Source organism: Gigantopelta aegis, chromosome 6 (assembly GCF_016097555.1).
Source record: "Gigantopelta aegis isolate Gae_Host chromosome 6, Gae_host_genome, whole genome shotgun sequence".
NCBI classification, from domain to species: domain Eukaryota; kingdom Metazoa; phylum Mollusca; class Gastropoda; order Neomphalida; family Peltospiridae; genus Gigantopelta; species Gigantopelta aegis.
This window is the reverse complement of record NC_054704.1, coordinates 91,687,807-91,715,318: the sequence shown is the minus strand read 5'-3', so window position 1 is coordinate 91,715,318 and position 27,512 is coordinate 91,687,807. Positions and strand designations below refer to the sequence as shown.

General features: G+C 38.6%; 1 protein-coding gene across 2 annotated transcripts in view; it reads right to left on the bottom strand.

The window, feature by feature from the left end:
• The window catches only part of LOC121374296, a 45,733-nt gene extending 18,757 nt beyond the window's left edge, over positions 1-26,976 (bottom strand). The window contains exons 1-5 of one of the 2 annotated variants that reach the window (XM_041501344.1): positions 26,834-26,976; positions 25,120-25,331; positions 23,112-23,334; positions 5,179-5,300; positions 1,554-1,775 (exon numbers count right to left, since the gene is read on the bottom strand). In XM_041501344.1, the coding sequence (XP_041357278.1) occupies positions 1,554-1,775; positions 5,179-5,300; positions 23,112-23,334; positions 25,120-25,269 (717 nt within the window). In that variant the 5' untranslated portion in view covers positions 25,270-25,331; positions 26,834-26,976. Of the gene's footprint in view, positions 1-1,553; positions 1,776-5,178; positions 5,301-23,111; positions 23,335-25,119; positions 25,332-26,800 lie in introns of both variants that reach the window. The other variant, XM_041501343.1, reaches the window with a different exon arrangement.
• Between the last annotated feature and the right edge of the window lie 536 nt (positions 26,977-27,512).

Genomic DNA, 27,512 nt, shown 5'->3' with positions numbered 1-27,512 from the left:
TCATGTTCATTGAGGAATGACAAAGGAACTTAATTTCACAATACAAAACCTTGAAAGTAGAGAATTTAATATTCTATTAATAATCCAAAACTGGTGTTTCTGTCAATGTGACCTCATGATACTATCATGGAGACAGTCTTTGTCAGGAGAGTGTTAGGATGGAAGGAAATGTTTTATTTAACAATGCACTCAACACATTTTATTTACGGTTATATGGCGTCAGTCTTATGGTTAAGGACCACACAGATATTGAGAGAGGAAACCTGCTGTCGCCACTTCATGGTCTACTCATTTCGATTAGCAGTAAGGGATCTTTTATATGCACCATCCCAAAGACAGGATAGTACATACAACGACCTTTGTTACACCAGTTGTGGAGCACTGGCTGGAACGAGAAATAGCCCAATGTTAAGAGAGTGATAAATTGATTTACCTTGCAATAAACATTTTTAATAAAGTTTTATTTTTAATTCATGCGACTGCTCACCTAGTACCATTTCCAAAAAGTTATATTCAGCTTGCCTTGAATTAGCTCATAGTGAAGACAATGTACATGTTTCAATTCAATGAAAAGGTGCTGTATCGTGATACCGATATTGCATTTTCTGATATGACATTTTCTGCAGCACCCAAACTTTTTTTGTGTCATTTTATCAGTTACCTGAATTTCTTACAGACCCGTTGGTGAGAACACAATGTGTTATTTTGATGTACGTATGTTAATAATTTCAAGACATAGGACTAGGTGATGACCAGGTCACCAATGCCATACATCCAATGAAAAACTACACGATGGAAATTGATTACATTGTAACATATAGTTAACCTGAGAATCATGCGTAAGTTAGCTACAAGTGTAATGGCTGTAAATAACTTCTAGTCCAAAAAGATGTTAAAATTTGCTTACAACTTGGTTTTTGAGGATATTTAAGAGATAGAATAATACCTTCATGTTCGTTAGATACCATTTTATCTCACAACTCGTTTTAGATACATTTTAAAACAACTCATTGGGAGATAAATGGTATCTAATGGCCACTTGTGTATTATTCTCTATATACCATTCATGGTACATCTCAAGGATAAATGTTTCTTTTTACGTATTCCCTTCTTCCCGGCTGATCAGAAGAGACACATGTACACACATTTCAATATATGACTTAGCATTTCATTACAAGTGACTATGGCAATTTAAAAAGCTCACTTACTTCAATTTTGTGACTGCCTACAGCATTTTCAAATCAGTAACTTTTGCAACAAAGATAGACACCAAAAATTATCCCTTCAACCGATGGCAATAAATTAATTAAATTAAATTAATCTAGTTAGTCATCATACACAAACACTACTCCTAAAAAGTTGTTTTATTATAAAAGTATGAAACTGTTCACACTTTATGTATTTTAATTGTTGATGGTTGCCTTTTTGTCATGCCTTTTGGCCATAATGCCCTTAAAAAATCTCTACAGCTACAGCAACTGCTGCCAATACCGTCATTAAGTTCGAGCCCTGACTTGGTCAAGTGACAAAATAACACATGTAATGACAGGTACCTGTTGTTCTGGCGACGATTTCACGGCCACGGCTACACAGTGGTTATCCAGCAAGGTTTCCTCAAACGTCCAGTCCTGGCTGAGCTGGCCATCAATGTGTACAGACGAACTTAACACAGTCTGATTGGGTAAAAGATCTACCGTCTGGATGTGGAAATCCAGTCGACCAACTTCAAACCCAATCCCAATTCCTAAAGCCTTGACCAGACTTTCTTTCAAACACTGAAAGAAAATATAATAAAACTGTTAATGAAACACGCAAGCTGTATCCTCACAATTAAATGAAAATAGTTATTCTAAACAAAATTGTGATTTTATATGATCGCTGTTCATTGTGAAATCAGTCTGGAAGTCATTTTTTGTTTTGTTAGTGGCTTTGCTGTTATTCAGATCAAGTAATCGTATTCCGGCAGTCATATCATGTCCAATTATGAGAAGACAATCCTTTTTGTAAAGATTGCCATCTCCATAAAGTAAAAATAATCAGGATTTATTTTTATCGATTCTGATACTTTTTCCATTTTTAAATGCATATAATTGATAAATCGTATATCGCTGAGTATTAGCTGACTTTTTAAGCCTCTAAATACCACCAAGACAAAAGAGGTTGGCCAATACACAGAGTTAACAAAAAATGTCTAAGAAAATACGGCAAAATATCGGCATGTACAGAAAAAGAATACTAACGAGAACTTATCAATCAATTTTGGATTTAGAATGCTTTTTTTTTTTAATAATAATACTTTTTTAACATGTACCCAGATGAACATACATAGTTGAAACTATAAAGCAGGTTTTATTGGTATGGCACTAATACTACTATTTTGCGAGAATTGAATCTCACCACGAAAACATCACTGTGAACACAAAAACTGGTGCCGTTACTGTCCGAACACCTATATTTCACCTTTTGACTCTATCAAGGTGAAACAAAAACTACCATTTATGAAACACGGATATGAACTGAAATCAATTCCATAGGAATGACACCTGAAGGAGATTGACACAATCTGTAGTGGGAGCGACCACAAACCAGATTTCTAGTTTTATTTATATGAAGTAGGACAAAAAACATACATGGGGTGGGGGGAAGAAACTCAGGCACCTCCCCCGACCCTAGTTCCTACACGCTTGGAAATTATGTTATGTTTATATATACTGTGTATAAAGAAAAAACGATAGTTTGGAAACGACTGTTGTCATGTAAGACACTGCTCAAAAGTACAGCTGTGAAAATGTACCCACCCAGTGTCCCCGTAAAAGTGTGTCCGCCCAGTGCGACTGTGAAAGTGTGCCCACCCAGTGCGACTGTGAAAGTGTGCCCACCCAGTGCGACTGCGAAAGTGTGCCCACCCAGTGCGACTGTGACAATGTGTCCACCCAGTGCGACTGTGACAGTGTGCCCACCCAGTGCGACTGCGAAAGTGTGACCGCCCAGTGTGCCCACCCAGTGCGACTGTGACAGTGTGCCCACCCAGTGCGACTGTGACAGTGTGCCCACCCAGTGCGACTGTGACAGTGTGTCCACCCAGTGCGACTGTGACAGTGTGCCCACCCAGTGCGACTGTGAAAGTGTGCCCACCCAGTGCGACTGTGACAGTGTGCCCACCCAGTGCGACTGTGACAGTGTGCCCACCCAGTGCGGCTGTGCCAGTGTGCCCACCCAGTGCGACTGCGAAAGTGTGACCGCCCAGTGTGCCCACCCAGTGCGACTGTGACAGTGTGCCCACCCAGTGCGACTGTGACAGTGTGCCCACCCAGTGCGGCTGTGACAGTGTGCCCACCCAGTGCGGCTGTGACAGTGTGCCCACCCAGTGCGGCTGTGACAGTGTGCCCACCCAGTGCGACTGTGACAGTGCGACCGCCCAGTGCGACTGCGAAAGTGTGACCGCCCAGTGTGCCCACCCAGTGCGACTGCGAAAGTGTGAACACCCAGTGTGCCCACCCAGTGCGACTGCAAAAGTGTGACCGCCCAGTGTGCCCACCCAGTGCGACTGTGACAGTGTGCCCACCCAGTGCGACTGTGACAGTGTGCCCACCCAGTGCGACTGTGACAGTGTGTCCACCCAGTGCGACTGTGACAGTGTGTCCACCCAGTGCGACTGTGAAAGTGTGCCCACCCAGTGCGACTGTGACAGTGTGCCCACCCAGTGCGACTGTGACAGTGTGCCCACCCAGTGCGACTGTGAAAGTGTGCCCACCCAGTGCGACTGTGAAAGTGTGCCCACCCAGTGCGACTGTGACAGTGTGTCCACCCAGTGCGACTGTGAAAGTGTGACCGCCCAGTGTGCCCACCCAGTGCGACTGTGAAAGTGTGCCCACCCAGTGCGACTGTGACAGTGTGCCCACCCAGTGCGACTGTGAAAGTGTGCCCACCCAGTGCGACTGTGACAGTGTGCCCACCCAGTGCGACTGTGACAGTGTGCCCACCCAGTGCGACTGTGACAGTGTGCCCACCCAGTGCGACTGTGACAGTGTGCCCACCCAGTGCGACTGTGACAGTGTGCCCACCCAGTGCGACTGTGAAAGTGTGCCCACCCAGTGCGACTGTGAAAGTGTGCCCACCCAGTGCGACTGTGAAAGTGTGCCCACCCAGTGCGACTGTGACAGTGTGCCCACCCAGTGCGACTGTGACAGTGTGCCCACCCAGTGCGACTGCGAAAGTGTGACCGCCCAGTGTGCCCACCCAGTACGACTGTGAAAGTGTGCCCACCCAGTGCGACTGTGAAAGTGTGCCCACCCAGTGCGACTGTGACAGTGTGCCCACCCAGTGCGACTGTGAAAGTGTGCCCACCCAGTGCGACTGTGACAGTGTGTCCACCCAGTGCGACTGTGACAGTGTGCCCACCCAGTGCGACTGTGACAGTGTGCCCACCCAGTGCGACTGTGAGTGTGCCCACCCAGTGCGACTGTGAAAGTGTGCCCAGTGTGCCCACCCAGTGCGACTGTGACCCAGTGCGACTGTGACAGTGTGCCCACCCAGTGCGACTGTGAAAGTGTGCCCACCCAGTGCGACTGTGAAAGTGTGCCCACCCAGTGCGACTGTGAAAGTGTGCCCACCCAGTGCGACTGTGAAAGTGTGCCCACCCAGTGCGACTGTGACAGTGTGTCCACCCAGTGCGACTGTGACAGTGTGCCCACCCAGTGCGACTGTGACAGTGTGCCCACCCAGTGCGACTGTGAAAGTGTGACCGCCCAGTGTGCCCACCCAGTGCGACTGTGAAAGTGTGCCCACCCAGTGCGACTGTGAAAGTGTGCCCACCCAGTGCGACTGTGACAGTGTGTCCACCCAGTGCGACTGTGACAGTGTGCCCACCCAGTGCGACTGTGACAGTGTGCCCACCCAGTGCGACTGTGAAAGTGTGACCGCCCAGTGTGCCCACCCAGTACGACTGTGACAGTGTGCCCACCCAGTGCGACTGTGAAAGTGTGCCCACCCAGTGCGACTGTGACAGTGTGTCCACCCAGTGCGACTGTGACAGTGTGTCCACCCAGTGCAACTGTGACAGTGTGCCCACCCAGTGCGACTGTGAAAGTGTGACCGCCCAGTGTGCCCACCCAGTGCGACTGCGAAAGTGTGACCGCCCAGTGTGCCCACCCAGTGCGACTGTGAAAGTGTACCCACCCAGTGCCTGTAGAACATCTTCAGCTGCAGCATCTCCGAGGTCTGGTTCTTCACCGTCTGCCACTCCTGGGCCGTCAGCTGTCTCTGCATCGTGCTGAAGAACTCATCTGCAGATCGGCTTCCTGAAACAATAGTTCAAAATCTACTTTCAGGTCAACCGTAACATTGAACACTGAAAGTTAATTACAATGCAAGCATTCATATACGGTACATAAAACTGGTAATATTAGTATGCAACACACTGCCATCCCAAGTTGTACCTACATGTGAGGTTTGATTGACCTGTATGCAAGATATGGTCTGGACAAGTTTTTACTGTTATGTGCAATAGACCGTGAAAAGTAGGTCACAGTGACCTAATAATAGTATGTGACATACTGCCATCCCAAGTTGTTCCTACATGTGAGGTCTGATGGTCCTGTATGCATCTGTGTGCAAGATATGGTCCAGACAGGGATTTACTGTTATGTGCAGTAGACCGTGAAAAGTAGTTCCGTGACCTAGTAATAGTATGCGACACACCACCATCCCAGGTTGTTCCTACATGTGAGGTTTGATGGTCCTGTATGCAAGATATGGCCCAGACAAGAATTTACTGTTATGTGCAGTAGACCGTGAAAAGTAGGTCACGGTGACCTAGTAATAGTACATGACACACCGTCATCCCATGTTGTTTTTACATGTGAGGTTTGATGATCCTGTATGCATCTGTATGTAAGATATGGTCCGGACAAGAAAAAGTCAACAGACGGACAGACCCATACCATACAACACCCATCATAGACTGCCATACAAAACTATTCATTATTGCATTATAAACAAGAACTATGCCTTCATAAAAACTAATTTCAAGTAAGTCACATTTTTGTGGCCCTAACAGTCACACGTTTACTAAGTTACATGAATTCACCAGGTAATGGACAGATAGAGAAACAACAAAAACAACAACAAACTAAACTAAACTATACTACTGCTAATTTAAAAAAATTAAACAACTAAACGAAAGCTTCCACCACTTTAATGACAAGTCCTATGACATTATTTTACCAATGGCAGTTAAGATGGTATATATTTTTCTATTAAAAAATGGTGTGGGGACTTCATTTTGAGCTGGTGAGTCTATTTGACATGATACTAACTTAAGGTGACACAATGATATTGTTCCTGACATTTGTACTGACTGCGTGAACGACTACAAGAGTTGACTGGTACACATGTACAATTGTAGGTCTATTTAATTTACAAGCATAAAGGTCAAGCTGAACAATTCTCAAACACCAGTCTAGGTTAGTGATGGACATAAAGAGAACATGCTATCATGTAAAACAACAAAGCATGTTCCATGTCAGATCCACTAGATATAACACTCTGTTTATGGAGACTGTAATCGATAACGAGAGATTTAAAATACATAAAGAGAAATCTTGTCTCAACCAATCTACAATGTAAGTTGGTAACGTATCACATACACTATTTTACAAACATTAATGATGATATAAATGATTACATTAAAAGTCATTGATTCTAGTTTCCAAGGTACATGCAAACACCTCTTCTGTTTCACGTAAATAGAAAATATTATATGAGTGGTTGTTATATGTAGATACCGGTACCATTTATCTTAAGAGTTGTTTCAAAATATGTCTAACAAGCAAAAACAAGTTAGATTCGTTTTTAAAGGGACCATCCTGAGTTTGTAAGTCATTTCAAAATGTTTTTGGCACATAAAATATTTTTATATTATTAAAAATACAATTTACTTACTAGTACATTTTCTTGCTTGCAATATGATTCTCTCTATAACCAGTACATTTCTGGATATGCATCGTACTGTTTTATAGTATCACAATATACATTTTTGTCTAAAATACCTTTTTATTTATTTATTATTTATTTCTTCCAACAGCCAAATGGAAATTTGAAATAACTTGGTCCAAGTTCTTTCCAAATGTAGTTATCCCTATAATGCTTCATATTTAAAATATGTCAAGGTAAGATAGTGTATTTAAAAACAAGAAAACCCCCCCAGAATGTGTTTATTTTGTTGGTGGGAACAAACGGAAGTCTTGCTAAGGATGAAAACTCAGAATAGTTCCTTTAAACGAGCTGTAAGATAAATGGTATCTAAAGGACATGTATGTAGTATTCTAATTGTTTTTACATATCCTTAAAAAGAAACAGGTTTAAAACAAATTTAAATAGATTTTTCAAATAAAAGTTTCTTATGGCACTTGACTATTTCACGTGACTTATGTGTCAAACAACAATCAGTTTTTAATTTATATCATGCATATTTCATTGGATGGTATAGCTGTGGTAATTGGATCAATGCCTCAAATGACCTCCAACATAATTGGAGATGAAAATGATCTACAATGGATGATGATCTCTCACATTTTTTAAAACAATATTTATTCTGAAAATCAGTACATGAAGGGGATAGACAAAAAGGTGGTGAGCCTACATGCAAATAAATGCCTCTCCACATGATGATATTACATACTGCAGGGGACTATATTTCTAAATCTTAGGAACTGAAGTCAGTTCATGTGAGTTTTACTTATGTAACCGATTGTCTGGTTACATAAATATAGTTGTCATAACTGATGAGTTAGGCCTACCTAATCCTAAAACACTTGACCTAATTCATTTGATTCTGTACTACTTTGATAGTTAAAAAACTAACTAATTTTCACTTTCATTACTGATATATCGTACTTTTAATTTTAGAATGTAATTGTTCACCACGTAACCGATTGGCGGTTCTCGTATTTTTAAAGTTACGTAACCAACACGCGAACAGAGTGGTTCTCGTGAAATATTGTGCCCTGATACTGTATAAATTAGACATATGATAAACATAAAACATAACATTATAAAAGATCATTTCAGCCATTAAATACAAACTACAAGTACTGTGTCACAGGGGTGTTTTAAAAAATGCACTTTAAATTATTACGAACATCAAGACTTGTAACCAGAATCACACTGGATTTGTCAAATCAATTTTTTATTTAACAACTCTCAACACATTTTAATTATGGTTATAATGGTGTCGCTGGACGTGTGGTTAAGGATCACACTGATAATGAAAGAGGGCTACACTTTCCTATTATTATTAGCACTTAGAGAATACTTAAAGGAATGCTGAAGCAAGGCTTTTGGACTGGTATATGTAACGATACATAATGCACATTATTGCTTAATATCAACAAGTATAATCGTATAGATAATTAATAAAACGGTTAAATGTGACGGCTATTATATATAACAGGCACAGCCATTTTGTACCATCCCAGTGAATACACCATCTGGCGAGCTGGTGGTTACGTAATACCTAACGTGTGACGTCAGGAATTAGTCTTCGAACTGAAGAAACAAAACATACCTGATTTTTGCGGATGCATCGCAATGTTCTGGAATAATATCCATCCCAGTAATATGTGATTTATTTTTCAATACAAAATAAACCACCATTGTCAAAGTGTTGAAATATCTGTATTATGTTTTCTACATAACCCATGTACTTAAATAATAGTCGGGAGTGTTTTCTTGGTTAATTGGTATTTTCTTTCCGTGGCCTGTACCTGTGGTTCCTCATTGGCAGGTGTATATTTAGACGGTCCCCAGACACTGTGTCTAGACACACTAAAAAGACGTGCCTCTTTTATTAAGATCACAGGGTAATGTGTGATAACCTCAAATTGTAATGGACATTATCAACTGTCCTGCTTTATTACTGTAAGTAATTCTGTAAAACCCTTGATTAAGTAGACTTTCCCATCTAAAATCACAAAACTGACCAATTACGTAGTCTCAAAGAAAAGAAAATTATCACCTGGGTATCATGAGTGGTCGTTTTTACCAATAGGCCTAATAATATGCATTTTTTTCTTTGGATTTGTTAAAAGAAAAAAATACTATAACTCCATTTCGTTATATTGATGTCAATTGAAATATATTTAGTTAAATAGTTTATTATACTATCAAGTCATTTATGTTGTTTTACAAATCAGGTTGATGAAAGTGAAGCGCCGTGTCGTAAATTAGAGCATTTGTTTACACTGTGCCCCAAGCTATACCACCAGACATCACAAAAATGAAACAAAATGGCTGCCCCCAGTTAGCAGGAATAATCCTATTTTTTTTATTAATTCTAAAATTACGTGTTTTTCATTTGTTAAAGTGTCAGTATGTGTTGGTGGTCCGGGTATCCATCTTTCCAACACAAAAGGCTCTTGTTGGAGTTTAGTCTACCTTCAACAAGCTACGAGGCAGTACCGTTTATCTTGTACAAGTGAATTGATGTTGTCCTTTCCGAGCAAGATAAATGGTATTGCAGAGTAATGAGTTGGGTATTCTATTTATTACCCATTTTCAATATGTATAATTTTATGGAAGATTACTGTTGTTGAAAATAAGTTTGCTAGTTGAGAACAAGAGGCAACGTTGCATCATAGCTGTCACGTATGTATTGCTGCTGACATAAATTAGTTGTTGACATGACTTCCACCATGGAAACTATTCTTATACTCAATTAACAGCATATAGTGAAGCACTGTTTATGAGGTCAAAATGTATCACGGGGAAGAAATGTTTTTGTTTTCTTTCTCTAGGGAAAGATCACTTTTCTTTCCCCACTTCTCTCTGCCAATATGGGTAATAAAAAGGGATCTTTTATATGTAGCATCCCACCAACAGGATAGTACATACCACGGCCTTTGGTATACCAGTAGTAGTGCACTGGCTGAAACAAGAAACAGTCCAATAGGCTCACCGACAGGGATCGATCCCAGACCGACTGAGAATCAAGCAAGCACTTTACCACTAGGCTATACCCAGCCCTAAATGGAGAGACACAAGATATCACTCCTTGCCCTTGTAATGGGCTAAATGAGTGTCACTGATTTTCATTATTAGTATGATAGTGGGGAGACACCAATTAAAATCTGAAATAAGAAGATATGCAGGATGTATCTTGCTGGCAGTGGCAGAGGATTGGTCGTAGTATGTACTATCCTGTCTGTGGGATGATACATATAAAAGATCCTTTGCTGTTAAATAAAAATAGCAACCAATGGAGAGGCAGCATAGAGTTTCCTCTCTCATTGTTTGTGTGGTTCTTAACCTTATGTCCTACACGATATAACCATAAATAAAAATGTGTTGAAGGCATACTGTCACGGATTTAAGGACTTTATTTCTCTAAAAATGGATAATAAATAAAAATTATATTAATTGTTGGAAACCAAATCTAGCTATCGCATCACCATAACTGAACCATGATGGAATGAAATCCATGTCAACCCTCTTGGCAATTTTAGTTTTTGTATTATGGACCATTGCCATAATTCAATTAGTTTTACAAAATATCATTAATAAATGGAGTATGGTGGTTATGAAGATGGTTGAATAAAGTACATTTAGGGACAAATCAAATTATTTTTGTTCAGGTAATATTTGTTAGACCATTAAATAGGTCAGTGTCTGTGACAATATGCCTTTGAGTGCATCATAAAAAACAACATTTCTTCCTTCCTTCCTGTATTAAGTAAATAATTGTTCTTTAATGTATTTGTTTTCACTTCATGAACCTGCATTGCAGCTGTTGTGTTTAATAATATTAACATATACTCTTCAAAAACAAGTAGGGGAACTCTAATAAAAATTTACAATTGCCAAAATTGTAAGGTATATTAGCTGTGGGAAATGGTTATACACAGGGTTTGAGAGGAAACCCGCTGTCGCCTCTACATCGGCTACTCTTTCTGATTAGCAGCAAGGGATTTTTATTTGCGCTTCCCGCTATCCATGGCCTTTGTTGAACCAGTTATGGATCACTGGTCGGTGCAAGTGGTTTACACCTACCCATTGTGCCTTGCTGAGCACTCACTCAGGGTTTGGAGTTGGTATCTGGATTAAAAATCCCATGCCTCGATTGGGATCCGAACCCAGTACTTACCAGCCTGTAGACCGATGGCCTAACCATGCCACCACCGAGGCCAGTGTGAAAAAATGGATAATATGCCATGAAAGTCAAACTTGAGCTGTACATAACAAAACATGATAAAGCTATATACAAAATTTAAGCTCAATATCTCAACGCTTTGTGAAAAAAACATCTGGAAAACTATATGTGGGACAGATGGACATACAGTCAGACAGACAGATGGATACAAATGAAACCTATAGTCCCTTCCGGTTGGACCAGTAAGGGACTATTATAACTGCTACTCTAACCACTAGTTTAAAACTAGGATGGGGGCTAATGAGTACATTATAATTTGAAATTCCTGTATCCCCCCCCCCCCCACCCACCCACCCACCCACATCCTGCTTGGCATGTAACAGCTCCCTCTTTGATCCAGTATAACAACCAAGCTAAAGCTATGCTTGAGATTCATGAGTACATTATAAGTGAATTCCACCTTCTTCTTTGGCACATACCACTTGGAGGTTTGTACCCCAGTTTATTAACTACTGTGTCCACGACACATTCATCAGGGGTGGAAAAGTCTGGCTGTCTGTTGATGACCAGTAGAAAAAATAAGTACTTGTTACCAGTAAAACCAAATATTCCCCATACCAGGGTGGTGCCCCACTGAGAATCTCAATTTGTTTTTTTTTTACTCCAGAAAATAGCACACACATCTCAGGGTTTAATTTGTATAATCTTTCACTTGTTTATAAAAAGTAGTGCCCCCCCCCCCCCCCCCTTTCCCGGGTTTTGATCAGGGTATGGCCCCACAAACCCAGGATATCTTGTTGAATGGAAAATGGTTCAAAATATTGAAATTATTTTGTAGTAAACATGTAGCATAGTATTAAATATACACACACAATATACATTTTATACACACTTTACATTAAAAAATATATACAGACAAATTTTAGTTCTGTCACACTGACATTGCACAGGGTTAAAAACCAAAGAGACAGATACAAAAAAAAACCCAACCGATACCCATTCCTGAGATCTGTACAAATTTTAGATCATTTTGACCTCTGGTTCTGATGTAAAGTTACAAGAGTAACGACATATCAATCCGTCTCCACTGGTTGCCGTGATAACTTGTTAGTAATTACTAAATAAATCGTAGAACGTCCATCAGCCCCAGTAATAAACTGTCTGAACCGATATGTAATACTGGCCACCCGCTGATCGGCACCAAGAATTGGGGCTAACTCTACAGAGGCTAAGCCTATTATTATGATTTATTCATCAACTACCGCATTTTTTAAAAGTCTAGACTTTATCATGTATACGTTGTAGATTCTGCATCATAAAACCAATCTCAAGCTTTAGAAATAAATTATAACGGTATTTCATATTTCCGTACGCAAACATATCCACTGTATCTGCATGTACTCTGTGAGTGTGATAAAAAGCTGTGCTATCAAGTGCTGAAATGAAATATGATTGATTTGAAATTTGTACGACAGATAAAGTGTCATAAGCAAGAATTTTTATATGCAAGTACACTCTGTATGTTAATGGTAAATGTTTGGGTTAATGGAAAACTATGATAGCTAAGAAATATGTGCCGATTTAACAGCATCTCATATTTCCAACCTAAGTACATATGTAACTAATCTATTCCATGGTGAAATGTATACATCCTTATCAGGAGTGATGACATGAATGTGTTTTTAAAGACACCCTCGCCCAACTTTATACTAATAACACTATATTCATGAAATCAACAAACTTCAACATTACTTATATGTTATACTGAATTCTATTGAAAATATATACTACTCAAAAGAATTTAAGGGTCAAAAATTTATAACCAAATAAGTTTCAGAGTGTATTAGATTGATGATGTAAACTACACCAAAAATTTAATTTACTGTTCCATATTTACAAAAAACGACAAATAAACGTCACTGTATACAAGAAAGTCACATGACATGCTGTCAAAGTTGAAGGTTGTCAAACATGGATTTTACACATTAGAACATTCGTTTAATAGTGTGTGAATCCACCCCTGGCGCGAATACACTCGACACATCGTTGTCTCATGCTGTTGATGAGACGTCTGAAGAACTCTTGGGGAATGGCCTGCCACTCTGCCATAAGAAGTTGACCCAGATCATGAAGGTTGGCTGGAGGGGCATGGTTATCCCGAACTCTCCTGCCTAATTTCTCCCAGGCGTTCTCTATTGGGGCCAAGTCAGGCGAATATGCTGGCCAATCCATCCTGGCGATACCATGTTGTCTGAGAAAGTCCGTTACCACCCTGGCGCGGTGGAGTCTGGCATTGTCATCCTGCAGAACTACCCCGCCGCCAATCTGCTGAAGGCCTGGGAGAACCAACGGCCGGATAATCTCATTCAGATAGCGGATTCCATTCTGATTGCCATCCACCACATAGAGGGGGGTCCTGTGGTGGATAGAGATGCAGCCCCATACCATGACGCTGCCACCACCGAACCAGTGACGTTGTCAAACGTTAACGTCAGTGAAGCGCTCCCCAGGACGTCTGTAGACACAAACCCGACCGTCGTTGAACTGGAGACTAAACCTGGACTCATCAGTGAACATCACTCGACCCCACTGAACACGTTGCCACCGCAGATGAAGTGTGCACCAGTGACGTCTGGCCGTTCTGTGACGTGGTAGGAGTGGTGGTCGAACAGCCTGGCGATGGCAGCGTAGATTATTGACTCTCAGACGATTGCGTATGGTTTGATCAGACACTCGAGTTCCAGTCGCAGTCCGCAGATTGTCACGTATTCGGCGTGCAGTGGTTGTGCGTTGACGTAGAGCCATATTGGTGATGTAGCGGTCCTCTCTATTTGTAGTGCTTTGGGGTCTTCCCGAACGTGGATGATTTCGAACAGAATTTGTTGCTTGGTACCGTTGCCACAGTCGGCCAACGACACTCTGACTGACACCAAGTCTCAGAGCAACATTTCTTTGCATATTGCCATCCTGAAGCCAAGCAATAGCCCTTCCTCGATCTTCGATAGTCAGTTGACGTCGTACCATTGTCGAATTTGGAGTGTGCACCATACACGAACGCAAGCTCCAATTATACGGAAATTCAGCATTGGGAACATGGAATACACATGCAAAGCGTGCAAATGAAGCGCTTTGTGAAAAAGCAAGTTATGGGCACTTAGCAGACCTTTCGCTTTCGCCCTAATTTACGTGCAAATGTAAGCATGTTTTCGCCATTAGAACTAGTCGACAGTGTCAGTGACAGTGGATTTTAATTCATTTATGGGTTGCTTAGACCCACTTTCGTCAAAATGGAACAATACCATGCGTGACATTATGGTCTAGCTAATATAATTGACATTCAGAAAATAATGTCGAAAATATCATCTGACCCTTAAATTCTTTTGAGTAGTATATATTAGTTAGATTAACAGTTGTAAAAGGCATAAGAAAATATATAATACTGATAACAAATTTAACTGATTTTGCATAAATGGAATAATGTTTACTCAATGACTCAATATAAGCATATCGGTAAGAGAAACCCAGAAACATTACACATAAGAGGTCTAAAAGTGGACTGCTTTTCAAAGGTTGTCATTTCGAGCCCTGAATCAGTTCCACAAATGATCAATAGGAACGAAAGAAAGAAAGAAATGTTTTATTTAACGACGCACTCAACACATTTTATTTATGGTTATATGGTGTCAGACATATGGTTAAGGACCACACAGATTTTGAGAGGAAACCCGCTGTCGCCACTACATGGGCTATTCTTTTTGATTAGCAGCAAGGGATCTTTTATTTGCGCTTCCAACAGGCAGGATAGCATAAACCATGCCCTTTGTTGAACCAGTTAAGGATCACTGGTCGGTGCAAGTGGTTTACACCTACCCATTGAGCCTTGCGGAGCACTCACTCAGTGTTTGGAGTCGGTATCTGGATTAAAAATCCCATGCCTCGACTGGGATCCGAACCCAGTAACTACCAGCATGTAGACCGATGGCCTAACCACGACGCCACTGAGGCCAGTATGATCAATAGGAGACATGAGTGGGTGTAGTTAAACACTGATGACCAGGCCTGGGGCGATACTCTGTGGAACACATTTCCTGGGTGCTCTCTCATTATTGTTGAATGATGACATCCAAACCATTGTGCTATGGTATGTGTAGATATGTATGCCTGATCCATGCCAAATGCATGTTCACAAGGCTCTGTTGAGCTCATTTTATACATACCGTATTTATGACTTGCAATTCAATGTAGTTTACTTTGCTGTATACAAATACTGAATTTCATTCTCTGCTAGTCTTTTAGAAGAACATATTATTTAAATCATCATTGTAAATAGTCTCAATACTATTTTCACATTATTAAATGCGTTTTGTAACCATACACATGTAACACCAAAAGTTACAATCAAGTCTGGAAATTGGATGGTGCATTTTCAATGGAGTTTAATCTATTTTTCATCAATTTAGTTATTATTCAAGAATGTATAAACTTGGAATTATTTTATAGAATTACATTTGTAATATTTGATATTCATAAGGGATAACTTAATATGTTACGGAATTCAGCTTGCACTTTATAAGCAGTAAAGTACTTGTATTTTAGCACACACACTCCCATACCAATTGATGTATCAGCTTACTTACTAAACTATTCTGCTGGAATATGATGAAGATGTTAAAATGTGTTAATATCAAAGTTAAAGCTAGAGGACATTGCTTTATTAATCCCTGGCTACTGTATGTCAACCATTTAATAATTCTTACATATAACAAAGAAATAAAGAAATGTTTTATTTAACGACGCACTCAACACATTTCATTTACGGTTATATGGTGTCAGACATATGGTTATGGACCACACAGATACTGAAAGAGGAAACCCGCTGTCGTCACTTCGGGAGCTACTCTTTTCAATTAGCAGCAAGGGATCTTTTATATGCACAATCCCACAGACAGGATAGTACATACCACTGCCTTTGTGACACCAGTTGTGGAGCACTGGCTGGAAAGAAAAATAGCCCAATGGGTCCACCGACAGAGATCGATCCTAGATCGACCAGTCATGGAATACTTGTTAGGACAAGAAAAAACACCCAATCAGAGAATGGATTCATCAACAGGGTTCGATCCTACGACCCAAGCATTGTGACCTCAGGCCTCTACTGACGGAGCTAGATCCCAACCCCTTTTAATATGAAACCTACAACAACCGGCATAAGTGTACAAGACAGGACAGGAGGGCAGGGACAGCTGTCCCCCTAGTGCTGGGGCAAAACCTCTAATTCGGGCAAAAAATTAAAATATATTTGGGCAAAATGTGCTAACCAGAGACCTATTAAGCATGTATTTCCATGATTCTACCCAAAATATTAGTTGTAATCCATGTAAAAATGTGTAGTGATTCGTTTGCAACCCTATATAGCTGTTTGGTAGTAATGCTAATATGAATAAATGTTGTTATCCAGATTTAGGCATTTTCGTTTTTATTTGGACAAAACCCCGCCTGCCCCCTTAACAAAATGGAAGCCTGTACGCCTATGACAAATGGAGCTCATGTGCTGTTTGGTTAATGCCGGGGTGTATTAAATCTTAGCATAAATATTAACTGGCCAAATCAGTTTTGTGATTATTCTTGTGATTTGACATGCAGGGAACATTGTGTTCAATATCACAACCTGATTAGCTATCCAAGTTTCTGAAATTGCTACACAATTTAAAAACATTAAACAGTACTTGCTAATCAATTTTGAAATGACTAGAAATATCCTTAATCAAGAATTTGAATGAATGAATGAATGAATGTTTGTTTAACGACATCCCAGCACAAAAATACATATCGGCTATTGGGTGTCACAAATGGTAAGTATATATGGAAATATTATTTATATATATCTATGTAAAAACACAGATTTTGAAAACAAAATCTTCCATGACAGGTGCCCAATGATTAAATCTTTTGACAAAATCTTGTTCAATCCCTTATCAAAAATCATTTATATTTAGTGATAAATATTTAAGGCACAATGCCACATTTGCATAATGTCCCAAAATATGTTCACAAAGTTTTGTTTAAATAATTTCATTTATTACTATTTTTAAAATTATATTACTGCAAAATCTGGTGAGTGACTACTTAACATGCATTTGCATACTGACAAAGAAGTAGCTGCTATTTCAATCTAATTAAAATTAGCTCCACTGGTTAATTACTATTACCTGTGGATCTAACAGCACCCTGTTGGAGTTCATGTCCAGTTGACCTTTCATTCGACCAATCAAAACCTTACTTGCAATTTGAAAACATTCAGGATTATGCCGAGGGTATACAAAATGATTTGGGTGAATTATGAAGTATGCTGGAAACTAATTTCAATCAAATTTTTTTTATATAAAATTTGTTTCAAGACGAAAACAAAAACTATGATGGTATAGCCATAACATCTGTTTATACTAGTATACAATCCAGAGTTTATTACTGCACTTTTCCCCATTTTTTAATGTTGAAATAGACCAACAACTTCGCCTATTGCATAAATAGTCTCGCCGGATATTTTTAGAATTTGTATGCTCCCGAATAACACTATAAATGGCGAAGTGTAATTGGTTGATATTTAAATTGTTATTTATAGATGAAATGTCATCTGGACATGAGAGTCCACACAATGCTGTTAGATCTACTGGTAGACCAGTAGAGCTAATTTTAATCAGATTGCAGCTATTTTAATGAATACACAATAAATATTTTCTTGTTACAGGTAGTTTATATATATTTATCAAGAATTCTCAAGAAAATCATTGTTTGTGACGAATGGCAATACTGTACAATTTTAATATTCTTGAGTTAACTATGCATAGATTATATGTGGTTATTTCTTTAAAAAAAACAAGATGCCAATGGGCCTAAACGGTCACCTAAGTAAACTGTTCATCACACCTACATGCACCAGATTAAAAACTTCACAACCGTTTCATCTTGGCCAATTTGCAAATATGACAGAAAAATGTGTTGAATAAGGTATTTTTTAATTGTATGACATCCAACTTGAGGAAAAACAGGAATAAATGTTGTGAGGAAGAACAGGAATAAATGTTGTGAGGAAGAATAGGAATAAATGTTGTGTCCAAAATCTGTTCAATATGCCCACAGCATTTGCCAAAACCAGAAGCAGTCAAAATGGTAATTCACAAGCAGGGGTCATCTGATGGTGCCATTGTTCCACTAATGTGGCACCCAGTTCCTGTAAAGTCTATGGAGAGTATGCAGTCACCTTCCCAGCACATCCCAGACGTATTTGATGGGATTCAAGTCAGGTGACCTTGAAGGCCACCCTATGATACTGATACCTGCGTTCCTCAGGTAATACTTTGTCAAGATGGCCATGTGGGGTCTGGCGTTGTCATGCTGAAAGATCAGGCCTGGACCATGAGCTGCCATGAAGGGCACAAATTCCTGGGCTAACATCTGGTCAAGGTATGCAGCAACGTTGAGGCTGCCATGGATGACAAGAAGTCGAGAATGGCCACTGCCACAGAAAGCACCCCAAACCATTACACTTCCACCCCCGAATATGTCAACTTCATTAACACAACACTGAGCATGACGTTCACCACATCGTCTCCAAACCCTCAGCCTGCCATTGGCAAATTGCAGTATAAATATTGATTCATCGCTGGACGTGAGTGGTTCACAGCTTATTTCGGATTGTTTGTTCTGACACCTGACGTGGTTGTGGAGGTCATCAGCCTGTGACGTCACACGTCGGGGGCGAATGCAACATGCTGATGGCACGTTCACGTTGCACATTTGTGAGGCATGGTATCGGAAAAGGTAGTAACAAATATCGTTTGTCAGACTACTGTGAGTAAGTAAAGATAAAAACATGTGTGCTGTTTGTAGTCATTTGACCAGTGGCACGTGCAATACCACTTTCGCCTCAGTAGTGCTGTGCACGTGCTATAGATTAGATCACATGGGCTGTGATGGGCTTCAGATGGAGTGTCGACATTGTCATTACCATATTTATTCCTGAAAACCACCTTCTTTCAACACTTGTTGACTTTATTCAAATTTAACATTGTGAAGTTTTTAATTTGACTCAGTAGAATTAAATTTGTTTCTCCATGTGCCAAAAAAGCTTGCAATAGAATTTGATTAAAAAAAAATTAAAGGCTCTTTTGGGCCCCTCCCCTCAGATCACTGGAGGTCAGTGTGCCAATGAAGCTTCCTGCAAAATTTGGTTGGAATTGGATAAGTAGTTCTGGAGACGCTGAAGAAATAATGTTCAGTTTATATGCATTTCGCTATAAAACTTTCACCCCCTCCACGAGGACAAATGGGGGACCCAATATTAATGACATTCATAAATTAGAAAAACATCTCTAGACCTTTACTATTCTGATATAGAATTTTTAGTTTTCCTCTTTTGGGCCACACACTTCTGGCCCCTGTGGGGAGATTAGAAGTGATGAAATTAACAAAAAAATTCTCTATGTGCCAAGGAAGTGGCCCAAAATATTTGGTTGGAATTGGTCATTTAAGTTTTGGAGAAATCAACAATGTAGAAGGTTTATGAGCAACAACGCCCGAAAATGGATCACAATAGCTTTCAGCTCAGGTGGCCTAGAATAAATGTTAAAATAACAAATACTGACTAAAGTAGTGTCGGAAATAGAATAAAACGGATTTTCGTATATTATGTCTTTCATATTAAACTGACAAGTAAATATTTTGTAAATATCTATTGAATGATACTCTACCTAATTTAGCATTTACTTGTTTGGGCTCTCATTGATGTACGAGGTGGTGTTTACTCTTGAAATTAAAAGAAATATGTCAGTAAACAGGTGATTTGTGCACTTTATTGGAACAGACTATAACAAATTTTAATCGACATGTGTCATTTTCATTTACCCAAGAACAAACTTTTAATTTAAAGCTGCAAGTTAACTGAGTATTTTGAATTGCAGCACAAATTATTAATTATGATCAGCATATTTAGTGAATATAAATTCAATATAAGTAAATTAGAAATTTACACAATCTTGCAACCACTTAAAGGTGCTATATAATAGTTATATATGAGCATCTGTTTATGACAAAGATTTTCCAATAAAAATTTATTTTCTACTAGTAGATAAAATTATGTTGTTAAAATCATTTATGGGCATATAGTTGAAGGCGTAGTCTTTAAATTTTAAAGCATAATTTAATTTTTCAAAAAATATTTGCAATAGCTGTGATTATGCAACTTAGAGATAGCACCTTTAATACATGTACATAGCACCTTTAATACAGGTATAACAGATCACACAATCAGAATGGTTCTCGGTAGTTTTGCTCAAAAGTTACTTATAAATGTCTATAAATATTTTGCTTTGGAGAGCGATGGGGTAAACCGTCATCAGAGAAGGTCCCTCACATATTGCAACAGCAATGAAATTAACACATGGATCAAATTGTTTTATAGTCTGTTCCAATAAAGAGCACAAATCACCTGTTTACTGACATCGTTCTTTTAATTTCAAGAGTAAACACTACCTTGTACATCAATGAGAACCCAAACAAGTAAATGCTAAATTAGGTAGAGTATCATTTAATAGATATTTACAAAATATTTACATGTCAGTTTAATATGAAAGACATAATCGATGAAAATCAGTTTTATTCTATTTTTGACACTACTTTAGACAATATTCTTTATACACCCATATATGTTTGCTTAACACAGCTTTGGCAGCATACACAACTTGTCTATCTTGACCTCAGCCCTCAAGAACGTACACTGTTTTTTAAAATTTCATTTCCTGAAGTCTATTTCTGTACTTATATCCAATGAAGATTCAAACATGCAACCCTAGGTATGTATCTCAGCTACCTGGACTATGTACAGTACAAAAGTGAACAGTTAGTCAACTGGTTACTAGGAAAGAAGTAATTGTAGTAGACTTAGGGGTTGTGCTAGATTTTATCACATGGGGGAGGGGGAGAAAAGAGACAATACTGTACTATGTACACTGCCCACAAAATGAAATTTATTTAAATCAAAAACCAACCAGAAATAATGTAATAATTATCAGCCTTCAACATGGGAATGGTCATGAAGATCACTCTCCTGAAATTGTACACGGCGAGCGATAACATAAAGTTTCAAATAAAATATATTTAAAATGTAATTGTCCGCTCGCCCCAGACGAGTAAACATTTGCTACGATGAGTAAAATTTACAATTCAGTTTTCCTCTGGGCAACCGATTATCACTTTTGTATGCTTGCGATTTTTTAAATTCTGTATTATGAAGCAAGCATTGTCCGCCATTTCAAAGGTGCCCCTCCTTTTTGAAGGCATTTAATAAATTAGGCCATTATTCGTAAATCATGGTATTTCATGTCGGTGTCTGTGAAGTAAATTGCCAAAAACTTTTTAGAACGTTACGACCCAGCGTTTTATATTATGAAATTAGGCTGTCCATTTGCAAATGTTTTCGCATTTGTTTCACAATTAAATTGATGTATTAAATGTACATGCAATTAACATTTAATTGACTAAATGTTAAAGAACAGTTAGTAGGTGCACATGCAGGAACATTTGTAACGGGGGTCTAAGCAGTCTCCAACATAGTCAGACTCATATCGAGAGTGCCAAACACCAGAATTTCTAGGGAAAAGCAAGGGTATACTCCCGTTGAAAATTTTTGAAATTAAATGTCCTGCATTCTACAAGTAAAATTCAGCCTGAAAAATTGCTGAGGGATATACATTTTTTTAATATTGAAAAAGAAAAAATCTCTTTGGTACACCCCGAAATTAATGTTATTCACTATGAAATTATTAACTCAAAGTAGCATATTTTTGATGATCATTCTACAGTAAAGGGTTAAAAAATATATTTAAAAATCAAACTCATTTCCTATTTTCCTTCATTCCGATAGCAATTTTTTTTTTACATTCACAAATTAAAGAAAATAAACATTTAGTAATACATGGCTTACAAGTACTTTGTATGACGTGAAATTGTTTGACTCGTAGTTTAAATTTTGATTGAAACTACTTACGTTTTGAGACAAGTTATTTTGTTTTGTGGACAAGTGAAATTTGAGAGTTACTTTCCCGGCAGGAAATTGAAAATTTTAGGATATGGCCAGTACTAAGTACAATAAAATCCCAAGTTAATCACTTATTTATAAGCAGGCACCATTTTGTTCAGTATCACGTTGTAATTCACTATGCAAGTTTTAGGGCTCAAATGTAATGGTGGCACTGATGGCGATTGACAGAATTCGACAAATCTGCTAGCCCGACACCCGTGGCTAGTGGGTTTTAAGTTTGGGCTAGTGAGAAACGCAAAACCACTAGTCCGAAGGCATCTTGGCCCTGAAATAAAAGGTTTTGATCCAGAAGAAAGCATTCAGTACTAGATTGAGTGTGCAAAAGGTACACACCATGTAAATGGACACAGTCTTCCTACTGTGAATTCCTGTGGTGGCCATGTGGAAGAGTTGGTGGAACTTGATTAGTAACTTTTGACTTAGGGACAAATTTCATGACATGGTTTATATTCTTGTGTATTTTTATGCTCTGGCTTGTCTGTTGTAAAATGAAAGCTACAACATGAATTAATTGTTTGTTTTATTTTACTGTTATACTCGTAAATTTGTAATGTGACAAATTATATTAAAAAATCCAGTTATAATTGATCAGGAATTTGGGCTAGTACTTTATCTTGGTGGACTAGTGGTTTTCACAAACCCACTAGCCCTATGGCTAGTGACTTTTCAAAACATTTGTCATACTCTGCGATTGCCGTAGCCATGATAGTGTAGGCAAGCTCACAATTGCCATAGGTGAGCTTTTTGTCTATGCCAAAAACCTTTCAAAACTACATAGGTAACACATTCCTAACTTTGAGCCCTGCATCGCAACACAAATATAAAATGTTAAATTGAATCTCAAACGAGAAGAAAATAAAGACTCACTGGGTTCCACCTTCATGATGTCGACACCAACAAGTCTGTCAGAGTTGGCAGCGACAATGGCGTAGTCACCCTGGTGAGAGAGATTAAAGCTGAAACCAGACAGTTCCTCTGGCAGGGGATTCCTCAGAAACGGTTTGCCCTTCTCAGTACGACCAAGAATTATATCCTTATAGGGAATTCCCGTTATGTCAGCTATAACCTTCCTCATCAGGAGTCGGCCAATCTGAAAAAAACATGTAAAGTTATGTGTATTTCAAACAGAACATTCTTTGCTATTTCATGTGAAAGATTTCTATTTCACATAAAAAAAATCTTTCTATTTAATAAGATTAAGAAAATATATACTGTATATCTAAAAGATTTTTTGGTATTTCATTAAAAAAAAAATTCACTGCTATAAATATTTATTGAAAGTCGCACGCCCTAGTTTCAGCCTGCGAAAATTAATTCTAATTTTGGTTAATCTACAAAACTGTAACACACTTAGATCATGTTTTTATAAAATAGAGTGAAAAAGCAGGTTTTATATCGATAAATACCATGGGAATCTCTGTGACCCAATTACTTGAAATAATTTTGAAAGTTAGTATTCTGATGTAACTGATAATGTCACTCGAAGCACAGAAATGCCTATGCCACGACAAATTTTCCAGAGTGCACACAGACTTCGGGTGGGTTCCTTTCACCTCTCCTGGGCATGTTCCAACTGTTCTGTTCTCTCCAGATATCGTAAGACTTATTGGTTTTAAGGGTTTGTAACGTTTTGTATTGAGATACTTACTTGTCTGAACTTTATTGTTAATGAAAATGTTCACGAATTGTGAAGAAAAACCTCACAAATGAACGACAAGCAAACGACAACAAATCGGATGTTGATTGCGCGAACCGTGCACGAGAAAACAAACCAAACCAAAATAATAACGGTCACATGGTATAACAATGTCTGTGACGTTGAAACGGGAAGATCCCCTCTAAAAATAGATTAGACCTTGTCTGCTCAACGTTTTTTCTCAGACGCGTGTGTGCATTTTTAAGAAATACGAAAAATGCATTTTGTGGTATTACAAACACCAGGATTACCAAAAAACACTTCAGGTGAATGGAAATGTATATTCTAAATAATAAAATGTAAGTAAAGTGCAATTTTATTTGTGAGAAAATGGGTTTAATAGCAAAAAACAACGGCATAATGGTTAACAACTAGGGCAGGTCCCTTTAATTATTTTGTTCATTATGTTCAAGAATTTGAATATAGGATTCTTAATTTAATGAAATCTCAGCACGTTTCAAACTACAGCTATTTGGTGTTCAACATCGTTATTGTAACACTAGGTCCAAGTGAAACAGGAACCCACTGCCACCCCTGTAATGAAAACAAATGTCCATGACAAAAAACATGTGGTGGAAAAATAATTTGAATATAATCCACAGTAAAAAAGGGCCGTAGAGTATTAAAAACTCAGCGAAAAATATCCACGACATTGCCAACTGCTGTGAGCAACTGCAGGGGTTGCACTGACACCACATAAGTTACTTCTACTGATTAATGGAAGGAAGAAAGGAATGAAATGTTTTATTTAATGAGGCATCACACATTTTTATTTACAGTTATATGGCATCGGACATATACTTAAGGACCACAGATATTGAGAGAGGAAACCCGCTTTCGCCACTTCATGGGCTACTCTTTTTCGATTAGCAGCAAGGGATCTTTTATATGCACCATCCCACAGACTACTGATTAAGAGATATCTTACACATACTTTCCCAGATAGATCATCATATACCACAGCCTGCGATATACCACTTCTGTGGGAAAGTGCATAAAAGATCCCTTGCTGCTGATGTAGAAGGTTGCATCTAAGACTAGATGTCAGAATTATCAAATGTTTCGACATCCAATAGCCAATAATTAACAAATCAATGCTTTCTAGTGGTGTCGTTAAACAAAACAAACTTTAATTTTTTATTTCAGGTGCAACAAAAATGTAAACACTGTACTGCATACCATTGCTGCTTTGGCATCCTTCTTGAAGACAAATTCGCCTATCCTCTGCTTCTCTTCGCACTGGATGCACTGTGCCGCGTACATCCATTCCGAGTCCAGCGGCTGCCAGACTCTACACCTGACTGCGAGTCGCACATACCTTCCTGCCATTACTGTGGCATGCTTGTTCAAGTCACACAGGTCTATCACATTCTCTTGTCACGCAGACACATCTACAAAAACCTAAATAATTAGCAGGCATCACATTTTAATTAGGGTGGGGGCTCGGCAAATGTTGGCTTAATAACAGAAGTTAGGGCACCAAGGCACATACGAGGAGCACCAAGGCAAACCTTTCCTTCAAAAGAGGGGCATAAAGGAAACTTACTTTCTATCTAGTGTTCCCAGACAAATGTTTTTACTCTGGTGCTTTGCGCTCTAATCAAGGCAATTTGTTGATGCCTTTTCTCATATTACCAAGGATAATGTTATGTTCATTGTATCTTACATATATACAGCAAGGAATGTATGAGAAGGCATAGTGGCAAACCAGTTAAAGAGTACCACAGCATTTTTCTTGATGTTGACAATGCCCAATTTTGGAGGAACAACAAGTAAGGACACCAACAAAATTTGCCGTTGTTGTGGTAAAATTCAATCACTGAATCAGATTATACGTGTAATGTGATATACTGACAACTAAGGAAAAAAGGAAGAAAAAGTATGGGATGGACTATAGACTCAAATATTTAATGATGTAACACACATAAAATCTGTATTTGGTTACCATATATTGTAAAAGTCCCACTCTATTAATTAGAGTTTTGAGACAAGACTCTAGATGTGTCTTAAATGCAGTGTTTGGTCCAAGACTGGTGATAATCTAATAGACATCAACCTATTACGACCATTATTACTAGCTACAAAACCTGGTCAATGGCATATCAAGGATATGTTATCTTGTCTATACAAAGTACACACAAAAGACGTCTTGCTGTTAATCAGTAACAGAGTATAAGTATCCTATGTGGTGATATCACATTATCTCTTACACCAAGCAATTAACATCTTTACATGAGTAAGAGTCCTATGTGGTTAGTGCACGGGGCACATTAAGTCAATACTTTTCTTAACGTGCATGACGAGTTGCTTCCCTCTACTTAGCAAATTTAAATGGCGGGGATATTTTTTAAGGTTGTCGGTTAAGATTTATTTTGTTAATAATGATGCAAGTACTTCAATCGGGATTTTGTGAGTACTGTAGGTTATACATTTTTGGTTTTTGTCTAGTTGTTGCATTATTTTGGCTGAGAAATGGTTGAAACATGGTGCTACAAGTTTTGAATATAGACTATATATAGGGACAGTAACAAGATCCAGACGTAGAAAGAACCACCACACTTTCTACGTCCCTCCGGACTACCTATGTGGTGAAATCGAAGTATCCCTAACCCTAGGCTTAAGCTACACTGGTTAGGTAATTAACATGTCCCATTACTCAATTTACTGTGATTATAGGAAACTGAAATGCATGCCCAGGTGAGTATGCTTAAACCCTATATAAAACTATTTAAAATATGCACAGATTTAAATATGCATCGTCAAACCATGAATGTTAATTATGTACAAGGGTGGGGCTGGGTGAGGGTTAAGTGCCGGTAACTAACCGACTCGACATTTTAGTTTCTCCACTAAAAAATACCTGTTCAGTAGTATCTAAATAAAATATTTATACATTTCATTATCTGCTATTGTGCACTGAAAAGACACGATGTGCTACAATGTACACGTATGTTAAAAACAACAACAAAAAGCTATCTGAACAGATGGGCCACACTCCTCACAGACGAAGTTGGCAAGTCGCAGGTGCTTAGGTCTCACAACAGGGAAACTCTGTCCCGTGATTCAAACACGTACCCGGTGTCCGTGTGCACGTCCCATTTGCTGATGAACAGCCGTTCGTTTACACTAATATGATAAAAGAAGCTCTAGTGATTTGCTATATATTTAATTATTACTTACAACACCTCCACTTAAAACCTAATATACGTAAAAATATGCACAAATTTTGTTTAAGTATAATCATTAAAATATGAGGATATTATTATCCTAAATATTGTTAAGGGATTAAAATAGATGAAATGGATACAAGTAAAATGTAACAAGGTGTCGAATGTTTAAAAATAACGATATTTTGGAACCTGTCATATTTTATATTCTCAACGAATATTAACTGTGTGCAAAACGATAAGAAAACATACATCCATAAATAAATTGTTCCGAGAGACCTTATGTTCAGACTGTAACCCGTCGATGTTACGACAACTTGAATGCAACTTATAGCGTATTTATCATCCTTAGTGGAATCGGTGGATTCGGATAAGTTAAAATCGTTCCAATATATATTCGCCTCA